The sequence below is a fragment of the Thermobia domestica genome, chromosome 10 (genome assembly GCF_964235325.1).
Source record: "Thermobia domestica chromosome 10, izTheDome1.hap1.1, whole genome shotgun sequence".
Classification (NCBI taxonomy): Eukaryota; Metazoa; Arthropoda; class Insecta; order Zygentoma; family Lepismatidae; genus Thermobia; species Thermobia domestica.
Window position 1 is genome coordinate 97,083,999 of NC_137463.1, and position 18,612 is coordinate 97,102,610.

General features: G+C 35.5%; 1 protein-coding gene across 1 annotated transcript in view; it reads right to left on the reverse strand.

The window, feature by feature from the left end:
* Positions 1–1,486: 1,486 nt before the first annotated feature.
* The window catches only part of LOC145662589 (esterase E4-like), a 94,264-nt gene continuing 77,138 nt past the window's right edge, over positions 1,487–18,612 (reverse strand). Inside the window, exons 9-10 of the mRNA XM_081728307.1 lie at positions 4,912–5,041; positions 1,487–2,109 (exon numbers count right to left, since the gene is read on the reverse strand). Of these exons, the coding sequence (XP_081584433.1) occupies positions 1,887–2,109; positions 4,912–5,041 (353 nt within the window). The 3' untranslated portion in view covers positions 1,487–1,886. The remainder of the gene's footprint in view (positions 2,110–4,911; positions 5,042–18,612) is intronic.

Sequence of the window (18,612 nt, forward strand, 5' to 3'; positions counted from 1 at the left end):
ACTGGTTTCTTTTGTTAGATTGTACCACTGATTATACACGTCATATCTTATGTTCTACATGACAGGTTGAGACTGAATATTGCACTCACTTCATATAGTGCTCTTTGCAAAACATGTACTTTTCATTGCAGTTGGCAACACTGTTATCCCCACTGATGGCTTTCATTTGTTCCCTATTGTGGCAAGTCTCTATACATCACTTGTCAGCATTGTATTTTGCCGTGCCCCCCTTTTTTGCGGAATTTGCACTTTCCCCCCTTTGTTTAACCTTGCTGTTTCCCGAACTTCCACCCCTTATATTTCTTGAACTTATTGCTATGGGCAGCTAATTTTTTGTGAATGCTCATCTCTGTTACAGCTCTTTCAATTGGCATAGGCCACGTCTTTCACTGCAACTATCATTTTTGGAAGGTTCCCTTGTCAGTTGATTTTATACTTCTTACGACTCCTGAAATCTTGCTTCCGATAAGAGATATCTCTCATTATTCGTTGTCAATTTTATATTATATTCTAGTACGTAATGCCAGGTATTCTTGGCACTTTCTGTCTGCATGTGATGTTGGACGTTGTTTTATGCAGTCACAGTTTAGGGGGTCATTCTGCAATGGTTTGCGTGAACGCAACGGAAGATCTGGGTTTAAGTTTGCGACAATAGAGCTAGCAGTTACAGTTGATTTTTTGTATGTTTTGCATTGCGCTACGATCCGTAAGTTTAACGAAGACTGGTATGGAATAAGACTGTCGGTCTTCGAAGAATTATAGTTATGCTTTTCCTTGTCATGTTATGATTATCCAAGAGACTGAGGTTGGAAGTATTTCATGAAAAGATTACCATTCTGGGCAAGAATGTGTGTGATCAGCCCTTCTTATCTATTTGCATAAGATTCTACGGTGGAAAAGAAATTTCCAGTTTTCATGAGCAGGAAGTTATGGTAGATGACTAACCCGGTCGTTCCAGTTGTATACATCATCGAATAAACTTAGCGGGGAGGTTTCTTTCTGTTTAGTTTCTAGACACAATTTGTAAATCTATTCGATCACATCATTTTTAGTGGATCAGCGTTACTAATCATTACTCAACATAGAGATCATGCATTTCACCGACATTTTAAACAACAGCGTTTAGAAATATCGAATTTGTATATGAAATGAGGTTTCTATGAAAATATTTTTATGAGAGCTACTTTTCTTCAAGCCTCGCTGAAATAATAATAATGGAGTCCTGCCAACATTATAATACATACCTTTAGAATATGATTGCCTCAGATATTAGTTATTTTGCAAAAGTAAAGAGTATATTATTTAGGTCTGGAATATGAGTGTTTCATATTACGTATTTTGCAGACAATGCTGTATATCTGCTTGTATTAGCGGTGACAGACACAGACGGCATACTGAGCTACTGACAACGAGGAAGAAATGTGGGAACGATCGATAGTACATGACCCGTACTTTTCAGAAGAAATGAAACTACGGTGAAGAATCGTAAGTATAAAGTATATTTATTCCGTTCTTGACTGGACATCCAATTTACAATAATATAGAAAAAAAGTATCTATAGGATAAATGTTAAGTTTAAAAGCGCTTGTTGTTAATAAGCATAATATATTTGAAAGGGGATAATGTATTGAAGCACCAAATGGTTTGTACTATCGTTTAGTTTCGCAACTTTGATCAGACATTTGGGATTTCTATTTGGAGGCTTTATACTGCGGACAATTATTATTTTAGGTAATGTATTTACGCAGTCAGAGACAACGGAGATGCCAATGCATCTTTAAATATCACTTGAACTTGTATTTCTACCTCAAAAGGATTATACCTTTAGATAAATAAAAAGTGGTATATGAACAATTGAGACTGCTGAAGCACCAAGGATAAGTCCATTACAATTCCAATCTATTATCTTCTTGAGTCGTGTTGCTCTCTCCATTTTGTATTAAATTCTTTCCTGCCTCACGTAGTGGTAGAGATTCCCAGAACTTCTTAGCTTCTGTTATTAAACCTGTTTTCATTTCCACATCCTCATTGGAAGCAATGCTTAAGTATCTCAAATTGCCGCTTGTACGCACCGGTTCCCAAGTAAAATTTCTTAAAGCTGATGGGTTTCTGAAATGAAAAATAAAACCTCAATTAAATATGTAGAGTCGTCTTCAAACAATATCGGTTGTGCACTTGTTGTTGTAAAACAATATTTGCATGCATGCATAGGAGGAGTTACACCAAATAAATTTGGTCCTTCGTTGACAGATACAGTATAACCCCACTACTTGGACCTTCATTGAAATTGGACACGTTTCCTCGAAACAGGACATATCCTTATTTATTTGTATATACACTGTATTCAATCTCTATAATCTGTACACTCAGCTATCTTTGACCTTAGATATCAATTTCCCTATTCTAAGAGCATGAGAAAAGAATTAAGTAAAACATCGAACATCGGATACTAGAAACTGGAAACATAGAACAAAAAAAGTGAGAGAAAAAAGCGCTCTATTTCTTTGTTTTTGTTGTGCAAGAAAATGTTCTTCTAAGCGGAATATTACTTCAAGAAGCTTTAAAATTGCTGTTGGTTTTAATATTAGTGATTTCACGGTGTTGTATAATGAATGGTTCATTATACAACATTCTTACATAAAAACCTAGTAATATTAGTAAAGATGTGTTTAAATGAAACTCAAAGTAAAGTTCAAGTAGGAAAAAGCTTGACCACGAGCTTTCACGTTGAGAGTACCCTGAAACAAGGAGATGTGTAATCGCCATTATTCAATTTTGTTCCGGAACGATAGGTAAATCTTCAGTTAAATGTGTAAAGAAAATTAAAGATAGGTCCAGGGCCGAGAGCTGAATTGCACTAACCAGGTTATGACTTATGCTGATGATGTCAATGTGATAGGAGATATAAGGAAAATCCAGAAGTTTTATTAACTCCCCTGCCGCTCTTGGCGAATAAACACATGCGCCTACGTTACACGAAAATTGAGTTTACACACACGCTTTGCTTTATCTATACAAAGTTGTTCATGACACGGAAACACGCTTATTCGCTTTATTTTAATGCCGAGTTCATAATCCTGCGATCAAAACAGTGACAGCTGATTGTAGAGCTGTCAATCATTGTAATGTTAATCATATTGTTTTCATATTTGCTAGTTTGTATCGTGTTTGTTCTTGAGTGTATTGATATGTAAGGATCATACATCATCATCCATTTCCTTATGTTCTTGAAAAGAGCTATCAAATAGAATAAAATGCGATGATATCTCGTACACTTCAAATTTCGGAAAAATAATGCAAAGAATTGGCATGGAACGCTGAAAAAAAATGCAACGGTAGAAGAGGTTAAACGCCTGCAGGGGTTTAAAAATAAATGCAAAGAAAATTAAATACATGGAAATTCATAGTGATCATAGTACTACAAATTATAGATACGTCAAATTATCAAGTAACACTTTTGACAAAGAGAACACTTTCAAATACCTAGGCTCGACATTAACAGATGAAAACCATATCCACAAAGAAATTAAATGTCGACTGAAAGCGAAGAATTTGTCTTATCATTCGGTCCAAAAACTCTTTTGTGTTCGCTAATTCTGTCCAATGTTTCAAACCTTAAAATACGTAAAACGATAATTATGTCTGTATGCTATATGGTTGCAAAACATGTTTACTTTGGGAGAAGAACTCAGACTGAAAATATTTGAAAATAAAATCCTTAGGCGAGTTTCTCGAAATACGAAATTTGAATCCAATCCAACAGTTTTAAATTACCTACAGTACGGCGTACAAATGAGTTCTCTTCTCTGCTCTGTGTGAAGCAAATTTTACTATAATATTACTTTATTACTATATTTTACTATATTACTATATTTCATATTTTCACTCTTAAATCATTGTGTATTTCTTTTCTCAGGTACTCAAAATTCTTCTTAAATCTTTTGGCTTTCGGAACTAAAAACTCTGTACCGAAAGAAAGTGTTCTATATTAACTTTTTTTTTTTTTAATGTGGAACCAATTTAATGTGAGAATTGAGAATAAATCTATCATAGTGTCACTGAAAACAGTAACGAGTTACCGCAAAGAGCGATTTTGTCTACCACAGCAAGCAGTCAACGAGAATGTGCAAATGAAAATGCGGAGACTCAGCAATCATAACAAGTTGGAATTTTACCGTCCAGCTGAGCGGTAACACGGCCCCTGCGTAGGCGCTCCGCCGTTATATTTGAGACCCACGTCAGTCATAGAATGGCAAGGTTGAGGAGTCAATATCCACTATCGCGTTTGTTGTCTCACTTCTCCTCGCCAGTAACAAAATTCTTCATTTACTGACATACCAATCCATTCAACAAGAACAAGCGGAAATACTGATCACATTAATATTCTTTTAAAATATCGTTATGAATTGTTTAAATTATTATAAATTTCGATTATTTGATTTTTACTTCTTCTTTTACTTCTTTTGTAGTTACTCTACTTCTAATTACTTCTTTTTTAGTGTTACCACTGATAATACTGGTTACATGAATCTGTTGGTCCGGTTCTGATTTATTTATAGATTGTCAAAGTGAAACTGAGATACCATTTTGAATATCAGACCGAGATAGACATCCTTAAATCAAAAGTTTACCAAGACCACATGGAATACCATCTCGTCTGGATTCCATTCTGCTAAAAATATAGTGATTTTTACCAACAAAATAAAGATCATAAAGAAAAACTAGAATAGTGTAATGAGATTAATACTAAGTTTATATTGTGCTCTAAAGCACACCTAGGCTCAAAGTAATTGATTTATATTCCTTCTGCGTTTTTAATAATTCATTTTTCACATATAAAATGTCTTAATTTGTGTTTTACATTTTAAAACAAACACCTAGTATTATGACTATTAAACTGTTGTTACTTACCCAGTTGTTGCAAATCCAATCCACAAGTCAACTAATAATCTAGAAACTTCTTTGTCTGGGCCTTCATCATCAATGTCCTCCATTACACTGACATCGAGAAAGTAGTTTATGTCGTCAGTGTGTGAAACTCCTAATTAAAACACATTTTAAAATGTATTAGAAACTTTTCTTTACACAAGTTATACATAGCTTATATACATATCATAAAACACCTTAAATCATAACGGACCTACGCCACTAGCATTGCCACCTTTTGGTAAGCCTATTACGGGATACATCGAACATATGTAGGCGGATCTTTCATCACAAAATTTGTACATCGAACAATTCATTAAGAATAATAGAAACGAATACGTGTATTCTTGGAAGAAAATTGAAATGAAAATTTAAACGAAAGCTTTAGCTTATTGACAGCTAATTAAACAGAAATTATGAACCATTGAACAAGTGAAACTATGATTTCACTGCTGCTCCTACGTTATTTTTTTTTACCACCATATCGATATCCAGCGGCGCAAATCTGTCTTCAATATTGGGGGGGGGGGGACAAGTTTTTTTCTTTTTCTAAGCAATGCTCAAAATATTTGAGAAGTTGAAAAATCGTGGAGAATCAGGGAGCAAAGTTGTCTTCAACATTGGAAGGCGGGCAGATTTGAGGCTTATTCTGGGGGGGGGGGCATCAATTTTGTCTCACTTTCTTTTGTGGCAATAGGACACAAATCATCACATTTTTCCCAAAGAGCACATTTCAAATCGGATTATTGGGGAGGGACAGTCCTAGGGTTACCACCGGCCCGGGTTTGACCCGGACATTCCGGGAAATAAATAGTTCGTCCGGAGTTCGGAGCAACATCTACTCCGGACGCCAAATGTCCGGGAATATGAAAATTTATAAATCTCCATTTTATATATATATATCATAATACGCAATTCAAGTATAAGCAAACTTAAATGGAAGTTAACTTTATAAGTACTACAAGTAATATGAGCTTTGACATCATATTTGAAGTTACTTCGTAAGCATTTTAGTAATGTTCATATAGTGTGTATGTCTAACGTAACTGAATTTTATCCTATGTACATCTTTAATTTCGATAAACTGGAGTCACAAAGTAAAAGAGAATACGCAAAAAAAAAAAAAAAAAAAAAAAAAAAAAAAAAATTAAAGAGAGGAAATCTGAGGTCGCATTCTTAAAGGGGAATAAGTTTTTTTTTTTAAAAAAGTATTTATTTTCAAGAAAGAAATAGTTGCTGTTTTGAAAAGAAGCATTTTTATTTTCCTTTTGCAATGCAACTCAAGGATTGCTCTCTTTGAAAGTACAATTTCTCACTTATCCTCTTTTTACCTTGTTCCGCTAATATCAAATAAAAACATTTTTTAATATTAAGAGTCTACCCATGCATGCAGGTGTGTAACAGGGATGCATTATGACTTGTTTTGCATGTCTATCTTTTAACTTGACTCCAATTCTCGATATGTCCGGAATTTCTCCAGATGAAAGATGGCAACCCTAGACAGTCCCCCCAGTTCCAAGATTGGAGGGGACATGTCCCCCTCATCCCCCCGGGATTTGCGGCAATGTCGATATCTCTAAAATAATCATAGGTAAACGTCGTGGGTCTAATTACACAAATATCATTAAGAATTTCTACCGCATATTTTATAATTGCCTTCCCGTCATATAACGTATCCCTTTTACGTTTAATACGTAGCTAATTAAAAAAAAAATGTCGGGATGTCCGACCTAATTCGAGACAAGTGGCACTTATGTCAAGTTTGTTATCACTATGATTCCAAACCTAGCAACAAAAAATAACCAAATCGACTCAACAAGAATTTTATAATCGTACTAGCCTTCTTATTTATCAGAGATTTTAGGGAACTATATTCTGTCTATAAGTTGCATTACTCGAAAGTAATAATAATAATAAAACTATGGTAATAATAAAACTATGGGCCGCGGATAGAAACATATTTGTTACTAAAACCACAAACATATCATGAATATATACAGCGAAAATGTTTTCATTCCTACTATAGAATTTAGCCACTTCAGAACAAAGTGTTGGGAAACAATAGGAGATAGAAAACGACACTCACGTGGGCTTCATACATAATTTCCATAGTGACAATTTGATTTAACAATAGCAAAGCATTATTATATTTAGTTACATAAGTTAATATATAACCCACGAGAAGTGTTCAACAATTGTTGCCCTCGATATAAAAGGAGTTCAACAAAACTATTATGCTTGCAATATGTTCTACTGTAATTCTTTGGAAGTATGCATATCACAGTACGGGGCAATGTCGTTGATACTGGTCGTTTCCTCTGTATTTTGCAGGTAGCAAATGCGTCCAGATTATCGAAATGGGAAATACGAACTGCATCCCGTGATTTTAGAAAAAGGTACACCGAGGTGCACACAAAAGGTGCGTGCCGTTTAGTTCTGAAGTCCACACTATTTTGTCACTTTAGGAAAGCAACTGTCTCTATCTTTCGTCTCTAAGCAGTGCAGGTTTCGTTACTAGGTGGCAACAGTCGAGTCATAGTGCCTGAGCAAGCAAGAGGTGTTTCTGATACTGCCCGGGGATTTGGAATTTTCAATTGAAGAGCAAATTCTTTACTGCAGCTGGACCTTGAGCAGCCGATATTTATCGCCAATTGGAAAATGTGTGTAGATAGTGCTCTTGCAGAAAATACTGTTAGGAAGTGGGTACGTGAGTTCAAACATGGTGAACAGCGTGAAAGTTGAACAGACGTCTGGACATCCAAACACTGCATGAACTGACGCCAACATTGCCTATGTTCAAAATTTCATCATGCAAAACAGGCATTCCACCATGAAAGAGATTTGTGATACACTGGGGCTAACAATGGGAACAGCAAGGGCGCCGATCCTGGGGGGCCCGGGCCCCCCCAAAGCTCATGAGGGCTCCCTACTGTATTTGTGAATATACAATATTTGGCATAATTTGAGTGCAATTTGTCTTTAAAATCTATATACCTTCTGCATCTGAATGGGCCCCCCAAATTTACAGAGAAATCGGCGCCCTTGGGGAACAGTAGAACGAATGATTACGAACGAACTGGGCCTAAGGGAAGTTTCTTTTCACTAGGAGCCACGAATGCTTAATAACAGTCAAAAAGAAGCAAAGATTCGATTAAGTGTGGCAAACTTGACACATTTCAGGAAAGAGGGACGCAAATTCTTGGGAAGTGTTGTGACAGATGCATCACGGATTCCATTATTCAACGCACAAACAAAGAAGAAAGGAAGTCGATATAGTGAAAACACAGGTTCACCATTCTAGAAAATTTCGCCAGGTGGCATCCAATAAGAAGGTACTGTATGATATCTTCCGGGGTTCCAAGGAAGTGATATTGTCCCATCTTGTTCCGAAAGGTCATACAATTACGGATGAGTATTTTCGTACAATTTTGTATACAGAATGTTTGCAAAACTTGACTAAGAAACGACCACAAGTGGCAATTTCAGCTTCCACATGAACAATGCACTGAGAGATTGTGCTAATGTTGTGATCTCATTCTTGGCTGACCACGGTATTGAACTTGTGCCACACTCACAATATTCATCAGATTTAGTCCCGAGTAACTTCTAGTTGTTCCGAAACCTCAAGACTTTCTTCGTGGATGACATTTACCAGTAGATATTGCTGGGAAGTGCTATTATCCACTATCTGAAACATACTCTCAAAAAGACTATGCCATATTCTGTACAAGATGGACGGAACGGTGGCAACTTTGTACCAATAAAGATTGAGAGTTTGTTGAGAAATACACACAGGTTAGTTTCCCGTGTTTCTTCACTCTTGGAAATTAGAACAAAACGATCCGTACTTTTAGTGTACACGTCGTAATTTCAGATCAAAGGTCTAACAGGTAACACAGACGGAGATACTGGCTGATGTGTTTACTGTGTTACAATGATGTGATGTTAGAATTTTCGGTAAATATACGTTCAACATTTTCAGCTCTATATGCACCCGTAAATTTAAGGTGTATGAGCTGGACTGTAAAAATGTTACTATAGCTATACGCCGTATACGTCCCATTACATCCCTATGTATTGGGTGATATTACTCCATTCTATTATATGATCAGAAACTGGTCATAGGAATTCCGTTATGGCTTTGAAAACTGTGAACATTCAAATAGTGCTGGTGTTACAACAAATGTGTGTTCGAAAGGAAATATTGATGTTGTGCATGATCTAGTAATGAATAGCAGAACGATAACAGTGCGCAAAGTAACCGAGACCACTTGTATGTACAGTATGGTGTCCTATATCATGTCATGATGTCATTGTCCCTTACTTTTTTGAACGTGAGGATGGGATTGCAAGAACAGTAACATTCGCTCGGTATGTTGGTGTGTTTGAAACATTCTTAATTTTAACCCGGACTCCACAATCTTAATTTTAACATCAAAAACATGTGGTTTCAACAGAATGGAGCCAAGTCACATACGCTTGACGATCGACAGAAGTTCACCAATTGTTTGAAAGGCGCGTCATTTCACGTAACGGTGACATTTCATGGCCTGAGACATCTCCTGATCTTAGTGTGTATGATTTCTTCCGGTGGGGACATCTTAAAGACAACATGTACCGAACACGCACTGCAATTATCCATGCAATGAAACATTCTTTATGGTAGACGAAATAGTTGAAAACTGCCATTCTATGAGACATGCTACACCGAGCATTCCGGAGTTTTCACCAGTTTCCCGTTTCCCTGCGTCACCCTTAATATCTTGTAAACAGATGAAATCCTTTTCTCCTATAATATAGTATCAACTTGATATTTTGCCAGGTTTATTTTATGTAACACAATGCAACAAATTGCAAGGTCACAAAAACTTTTTTTAAGAAAATGCGGGAGTTCTTTATGAATTTCGACCGCCTGAATTCGAAAATGATGCTTAAAATATCTTATCACCCACAGTTTTGGCAGAAATCGCTTACATTTGCAATTGATGACAATGGAATATAATGATATTATAATATATACGAAAACACCATATGAAGCTCAGAAGCGACGCATCGCTTTCAACTGTTCAATAGTGGCTCCTCTAGCGGCACACAGCATACTGTCACATTGGAAATGGCGCTTTCTGTTTGTAGCTGTGCTGTTTGAGGGAGGAAGTACGTGTTAGTGTTGGTGTACAATGTCTACCCGAGGCTGTATAAACTCTCCTAACAGTTTTTGTTATATTTGTGGTGAACTTGTGGTGAAAAAGGACCGAAGAAACATTATTGATTTTGTTAAAAAAGTATACCATACCTATTTCGGAGTGAAACTAGGCGACATCAACAAGTCATGGGCTCCACAGGTTTTGTGTGTAGAAGATTTACGACGGTGCGCGTCAGGAAAGAAGTCATTACGATTTGGCATCCCTAGGTCTGGCGGGAGCAACAGAATCATACCGACGACTGCTAATTCTGCTCTTGTAAGGTTACTGCTTTCAACAAGAAAAACAAAAGACTATTGAGTATCCGAACAACATTCGCTCAGCGATTCGTCCTGTTCCATATGGCCCGGATATACCTATACCACAGTCTCCGCAGACATTAGATACGGACGACAGTGATGACATTAATACTGTGCAGGAAACGGATGATACTGAATTTGAAGTAGGCATAGATGAGGGCCCTATTCTATTCACTCAGTCAGATCTAAATAATTTAGTCCGTGATCTGGGACTGACAAAAGACAAAGCAGAGTTCCTAGGGTCAAGGCTGCGTGAAAAACAGTTGTTAGCACCCGGTACGTCCGTTACATTTTACAAACAAAGGGACGTGATATTCACACAATATTTTGCTCGAAAGGACTTGTTACTGTACTGCATGATGTACAAGGTTTGGTGGGTCAGTGTAACATTCCGTACGCACCAGGTGTCTGGAGACTGTTTATTGACTCATCTAAAAGAAGCCTGAAGGCAGTTCTGCTGCACAATGCCAATGGTAATATGTATGCCTCAATACCTGTCGGCCATTCTGTTCACATGAAAGAAACATATGACAATATGAAGGTGCTTCTTACTACCATACATTATGAAAATCGCAAGTGGATGGTGTGTGGTGATTTGAAAGTGTTGAGTATGCTTCTAGGACAACACTCAGGATGTAGCAAGTTCTCTTGATTCATCTGTGAATGGGACAGTCGTGCTCGTGACAAGCATTGGGAGCAAAAACAGTGGCTCCGAAGGTTGGAATTAGTTCCAGAGAACAAAAATATCATATGTGACACTCTAGTGGAAAGAGAATACTCTTGCTACCTCTGTACATTAAATTAGGTATAATGAAGCAGTTTGTCAACGCACACGTAAGTATGGCAACTATTTCAAATAGCTATGTAACAAGTTCCCAATCTGTCAGATGCTAAGTTGAAAGAAGGTCCCGATATTCGCATACTAATGTTAGATGAAGGTTTCCTTCATTTAATGAATGCCCTGGAGCGAGAAGCCTGGACGACCTTTAGGTGTGTGGTTTAAAAGTTCCTGGGAAACAATCGTAGCCCAGATTATGTCGACATAGTTGAGAACATGCTGACGAAATTCAAAATGAATTTGAATCCTCAATGACTTTGAAGTTACATTTTTTACATTCGTATCTTGACTTTTCCCTCCAAATCTGAGTGCTGTAAGTGAGGAACAAGGTGAAAGATTCCATCAGGATATTAAGGACATGGAACAACGATACCAGGCCACTTGGGATGTTCGGATGATGGGCGGCTACGTCTGGATGCTTCACCGTGAGCACCCGGAAATGCCACATAAGAGGAAAAGCAGGACACGCCATAACCACTAAGAAAGCACGGAATGAATTAGCTTAATGCATGTTTTGTACCACATTCTCTGTATGCATCTGTTCACTGTGTGCATATCTCAATATTTTGTTGTTTTAAATTTATATTCTACTTCAGCATGATTCGTGTTTCATATATATGAATATGTAATACTTCAACATGTGTTATAAACATTGGTAAAAGTATACGAGTTGTGCCAAAACAGTGGGTGATAGGATATTTTGAATGTCATTTTCGAATTCAGGAGATCGAAATACATAAAGAACACCTACTTTTGCGGGAAAAGCTTTTTAACTGTTGCACTGGGTATTATATAGTACTATCAAGGATGTATATTATTCACTGTTTTAAAACAAAATTGTTCTAAATTTATCATGTCCTCGATTTCCATCTTAGTTTTATATAGAATACAGATCAGTTTCAGTTACCTTCCTTGCGGGAGATTCGTCACTATATTTGTTTTAATTATAGATTGTTTGAAATAAGAATATGTACTAAAATGGTACCGAATTTGCCTGTTTTAAATATAATTGTTTATTACACTATTAATGTAATAAAGAAGGGTTTTAATTATAGATTGTTTGAAATAAGAATATGTACTAAAATGGTACCGAATTTGCCTGTTTTAAATATAATTGTTTATTACACTATTAATGTAATAAAGAAGGATAATCGATGTATGAACATATTGAAAATGAAAAACAGTATATGAAGATGGTAACAAATAATAAAATTGTCCAAAGCAATGAATTGTAAATAGTAAAACTTGAGTAAAAAATGAGAGCAAAGCTCCAAAATACTTAGTGTTTACAGCGCCATCTCTTCCAATACAGATCATATAGCATAACGGTGTAGATACAGAATACAAACAATATTTTTTCATCTTCTTCATGAATTGAACTAAAATGGAGTTAAATCGTGAAACAATCTCCCTAACTTTGTGTACAATGATGAAATAGGAGTAATAATAAAACAAAATGGGGAAACAAATAAATGCAAATAAAATGGTTGACATTTGAATAAGATATTTAAACAGACATAAATGACATTGTTAAATCAAAACATAACTTGATAAATCAAAAGACTTTTTAAATTGTTGTACTGTACATTTGTAGTACTGTTTGTATACTTGTAACAAAACGCTTACAGCAGTTAATAACAGAGTTTGCGGTGTATTTCATGAAGTCAGCACTGCAACGTTAATTTTTGATGGTTTCACCTCACCTGAGAAAGACGAGATGGATTACTCGTATCATGGACCACCATAGCAGCAACAACACCTTCTGAGGAGAGAGTTGTTTAAGAAACTATTCTTGAGTTGATGACAATCCAAAAAGGGATAAAAGTGGATCTGAAAAGATAGGGGGACGTTTGATATCACGCCGTCTCCGTGCCTATCTTTGCCTATTGTAATTTTTAGAAAGTGGGAGGACGCCAAAGATTTTGGGGATCGACGTCTGCCCGCGTTCCCTCTCACTTTTAGCCCTGAATCCAACAATTCTTCTGACCTCTTACAATTATCATAGTACCCACATGCTAAAATAAAAAAAATTGCAGGTATAGTAGAACTCACGATTTTTCGCATTTATTCCATTTTCCTTTTGTTTATGCATAAAATTCAGCTATTAGTAACTAGAGATAATAGAAAGCAACCCATCTAAGGAGATGTTTTGAAAAAATGTAATAAAATAATAAAAATATAAGCAATAAACAATATTATGCTCCATTTTGTGTGTACTGGCAATCATGCTTTCGAGGGATTTTTGCAGTAACAGAGCACGATTGCGGAGGAAATTTCAGAATTTCGTAGGAAAGTTGCATCAAGAAACTGGAAAGTGGAGTCAAATATAGCATTTATTGGTTTAAACCTAGTTTCTAGATTGTCTGCCAAATTTAAATTAGCTTCTGTAACCAAGATGTCGTACGAAAATATAGAAACAAACAGGAAAACTCTTGTCTTGAGGTTGGAAGTGACACGCACCATGGCTATGGCGTCGATTTATTTCTTAAGAAAAAGAAAGCAAGAAAAATGTAGTTTCCATGGTTAGGTGGGTAGAGTGATGGTAGTGGTTTTTATACTGTTTTGACACCAGATTGAATTCCATCCCATCCCATCGTTTATTTTTTACAAAACATTACAGGAAGTGTATAATTTTCATATTAATAAGAATAAAAACAACGTAAGGAAATATCGATGACATTTTTCCTTAATGACGTATTTATTCAGAATTAGAGTACTATTGGTAACTGCGATTGTTTCCAGTTTATTGTCTTGAAAAATACATAAGATGTAATTTACTGTATGGGATGCATTCTTTTCGCACAATTTTTCGCAATCACATTTCATAAGTAAACTTATCATTAATAACCTAACTATTTCTTCATATATACATTCATAAGTAGTTTACTCTCAGTGTGAGCTTTTCCCGGACGATTTCCCATCAACGTCTCCGACAATTTTGTTCATATTTCATAAAGAAATGTTTCATTAATAACCTAACATACTGCATAACTCGTTTGTCCCGAAAACATCCAAAAGGAGTGTTTTTCTCAAGGAGTGAATTTTTATGGCAATTTTCTTAGTAATGACTTAGACGAATTTGTCCTAATTTCAGTAATAAATATTTCAGTAGTAACCCTACAATATGGTATAACTCGTTTGTCCCGAAAAGAAAAATCTAAAAGAGGTAATTTAGTTTGACGGTGAAATTTTTCCCGACGATTTGCTTAAAAATAACTCGAGTTACTTGGTCCAGATTTCATAAATAATTTACAAATTACAATAAAGTATAAATCGTTTATCCTCAAAATTACAGATAGAGTAGTTTACCTTTGGTTGGAAGTTTTTTTCCGATGATCTCGCAAAAACAACTGAGGAGATGATTGTTGTTCATATTTCTTGTATAAATGTTACATAAATAACCGAACTATATGTAGCGATTTTGTTCAATTTCATAAAGAAATGTTTTATAAAAACACTAACAACATAGCATAGCTCGTTTGTCCTGAAAATATCCACAAGGGATAGTTTATTCTTGGAGGGACTTTTTTGACAATTTTGTCAGAAATTACTCAGACGCTTTTGCTCATAGTTCACACAATTATTTATTTAATAATTCTAATATATGGCATAAGTTATTTATAACGGAAATATGATGAATGGGTACTTTACTTTTGGGCTTAAAGTTTCTTTGAACAAAGTTTTCCAAAACACATTATTTTATTCGCATTTCCCAAATAAATGTTTCAGTAATAGCCGCACACTAACACGAGTCTGTTTAAGAAATTCAAGCTAGAAAATTCAGTGCGTTTGTTTCGTGCTCTTTCTTAAATATATTTCTAAATTATGCGCCTAATCACAATTTTCCTAACAAAATCGAAACACCTTTTTAAATGTGTCGTGTTGTTGCCAAATGGTTCAAATGCATTGGTTCTTGATTTGATTCCCGGTGAGATCTAGTGTATTTTCATCCAACGTTAAGGTATAGCTGATACGTCGGTGCAAAGAAATAAGAGTTTAAATAATCTAACCAAGCTAATCAATAACACAAAGAAATAATACAATGCCATGAAATTATCAAAGAAACGTTGTTAATATTAGGTAGATGCGATTGAAATGTCCATCCGGTGATTGTCAATTCCAAAGGTAACAACGTGGAAAATGCAATACCAGATTAATCAGTGGTCTCTAGGTAAAGCTATCCTACTAAGAAGTGATTGAGATATCAACAAATGCTGTAATCGCTAGGAGATATGTTAGGAGAATACACTGCTTGAGAGAGATTTTCATACTGCAAATCATGGGTAGTATGCACCTTCGTTTGAGGGCTAGAATTGAAGTCCGTATATAGGTCTGCATTGAAATGAACATTAGAACACAATATCTGTTGACCATTTCTGGGGGCTTGCGGACATGTTTGCAGTGCATTTCACGGGGTTCGATACTGTAACAATCCTAGAGAACTCGTGAGCCTTCCCCACTGTACACTGTAAGTTAAATTTGCGCTTAATTAAAACTATTTGTTGAAATTTAAAACTGTTCATCGTTATAATCTGTAAACCACGTGCGACAATCCGCCAATAATTCTTTGTTTTCGCCTATGTTTTAGCCCCTTAAATGTCTTTGTGTATGGTTTTGCATATATATGACGTGGGCATTAAATTTTGACTTCTACCCGATATGTATCTAATTACATACACACCTATTGAACGAACACAACAGACTTGGAATATATTGTTTGTGTATACACGCGGCGCTGCACGGGAGAGCCGTGTATATGGAATTCCATACAAATAGTAGTCAACGTGTTAAAAAAATGTATAATAGGAAGAATTAATAATAATAATAATAATAATAATAATAATAATAATAATAATAATAATAATAATAATAATAATAATAATAATAATAATAAACAGAAAACAAAATGATCTTTACGTAACTTATAAACATATGTTAACACTCATTAAAGCATGTGAGGGCAAGGGATTTAAATCATTTCTCTCTCTCTCTCTCTCTCTCTCTCTCTCTCTCTCTCTCTCTCTCTCTCTGAACACAATAGCCCTTAGGTTGCTAAGGCGTAGAAGAGGACTTGTGGCACTCACGACTTTGGGGTGGTGTATGGTCAGCACAGCGGGTCTTTTTGTTGTTAGTCCTAGTTTTCTAGATGGGATGCAGTTATTCCCGGTAGAAATACAAGAAAATAGGAGTTTCTATTACTATTAAAGTAAATAATTATAGTCATTCCCTCAATGTGATATTTGTGTCTACTTAACTGTACACAGACAGCTGATCCGTGGAAAAATCGTTGATCATAATAATAAATAAAAGAAAGAAACTCGACAAATATTTCTGTAAATAATAGTTAAAAGTTTGCGTCACATTGTTCACTTTGTTGGGCACACCAGTGTGCCGCATTATACTGATTGTGGCACACTGGAATATAGGGTATTGCTTTTTTCCCAACTATTTCAATTGCTTCAATTGAAATGGATTTATAATGATAAGAGAGTGAATTTAATCTTCTTATCCTTCGATTTAGAAATAATGTTCGCGAGAATTTTATTTTAAAAGTACTCAGACTTTTATAGAGTAGTTTGTTTATTCGAAACTACTTCCTGAAATTGTTTGAAGTTGAAATTATTTGAAATGAAATCTTAAATGAAATGAAGGCTTCGGAAGAAAGCCATAATTATTTCAGAAAGTTTATTGAAAGCACGCCACGACGGCTTCATGCCGTAATTGATGCAGAAGGACGTTGACTTCCTACTGAACTCTTCGTGACAATTAATCAGTCCTTTTAAGGGCTACATTTTAAATTCCAAAGTGATTAATTAAAACACCAATTAATGTGAATCCGTTATTCTAGATAATGATTAAGTTTAAAAAAAAATGAAAAATTTCTGGGTGGATTGGAACCACTGACCTTAAGTTTAAAAAATTCGTATCTTTTCATTGCTTCACACCCCGTTCTCTATAGAAATCACTTGAAGGAGCAGATTAAGGAGCACAAACTTAAGTATAATAATTCCTGTGTTTTAACATTGTAGATAAACGATAGTACTGTAATAGGATTATTCTATTCTCATTTTAGAAAAGTAAACGCAGGGAGGGGCAGATTTAAGGAAAAAATGCACGGAATTGTGTAATATTAAATATAGTTCTGATTAATGAAGCAAGACACTGTAAATAGTTGATTGTTTCAAATATACTGGAAGTGACAGACCCATTACCTGATAAAAATATCGAAAAAGATGTTAATGGTGTTAGTTGCAAACTGCTGTAGAAGTGAAAAATTTAAGGAAATCTCTAAAATACTGAAATCACAGATTCAAATTGATTGATTGTTAAGTAAAACTCCAAAATCTAAAGGAAAAAATGTATTAATCTGTGTTATAGTTTCAGGCATATCATTCTCATATCAAAACTACGATAGAAGTAAATCATGAATATAGGTGAATTTACAGTTCTGGAATACCAACAATTGATGTTGCTAGATGTAAATTTTGGAAAAAAAAAATTATAAGGCTTTAGATTCATTTATTAGTTTGTTTGTTCATTAGCTTTTCCTCTCACACGTGAGGCAGACTGTAATCGGCCAAGGTTGTTTTGAAAAAATGGGGAACATTTTCCGACTTCGACTTCTAAATAATCTGCTTAGGATCAAGTCGAATCAAGACTGTCCCACGTTAAGGTAGGAAAAGTAAGGCAATCATTGCTCCAAGCACAAGGCTCGAGAGACTCCGTCTCATTTAAGACTCAGACTCTTCAGGAAAAGTAACAAGTTTATTACTTATAAGTTATTCTTTGGGTTCAAAATATTTTGCGATAAACCATCGTTTTGTGAGATATTTTTACGATTGTATACTATTAATTTCGAAAATTGTACTCATAATGTAATATCTCATCATGGATTAGAAAAAAATCACAGTTCGAACAAAGAAGGTCTTTAGACGATTGATAAGGAAGTCTCATCTTCATTATTGACCCCCAATTTATTTTAGTCCTAGGCAACGCGAATCGACGGGATGGCTCTAAGTGAAAACAATCATTTAGATAATTAAGTAATCAAGAAATGGCTGCTGCTATTTTCTGCGGGAAACATTTATTTCGTTGAGAAATTTTATACCCCTTCACCAAGCGATGATGGTCTTCAAGATTTTGAAATAACATTGAACATTACACCTACGTTTTGTTATCATTTAATGGAAACATGCTAGATGTCTGGTCGCCAGTGGATAGTTGGTAATCGCAGCAACGAATAGTCAGCGATCAGTTGGTCGTGCTGTGCTAGACCAAACTCTGTACTACGAGAGAAGCAATAAAATGTCATTGTACAGTGAACTAAGCAGACGATGATACTGTGAAA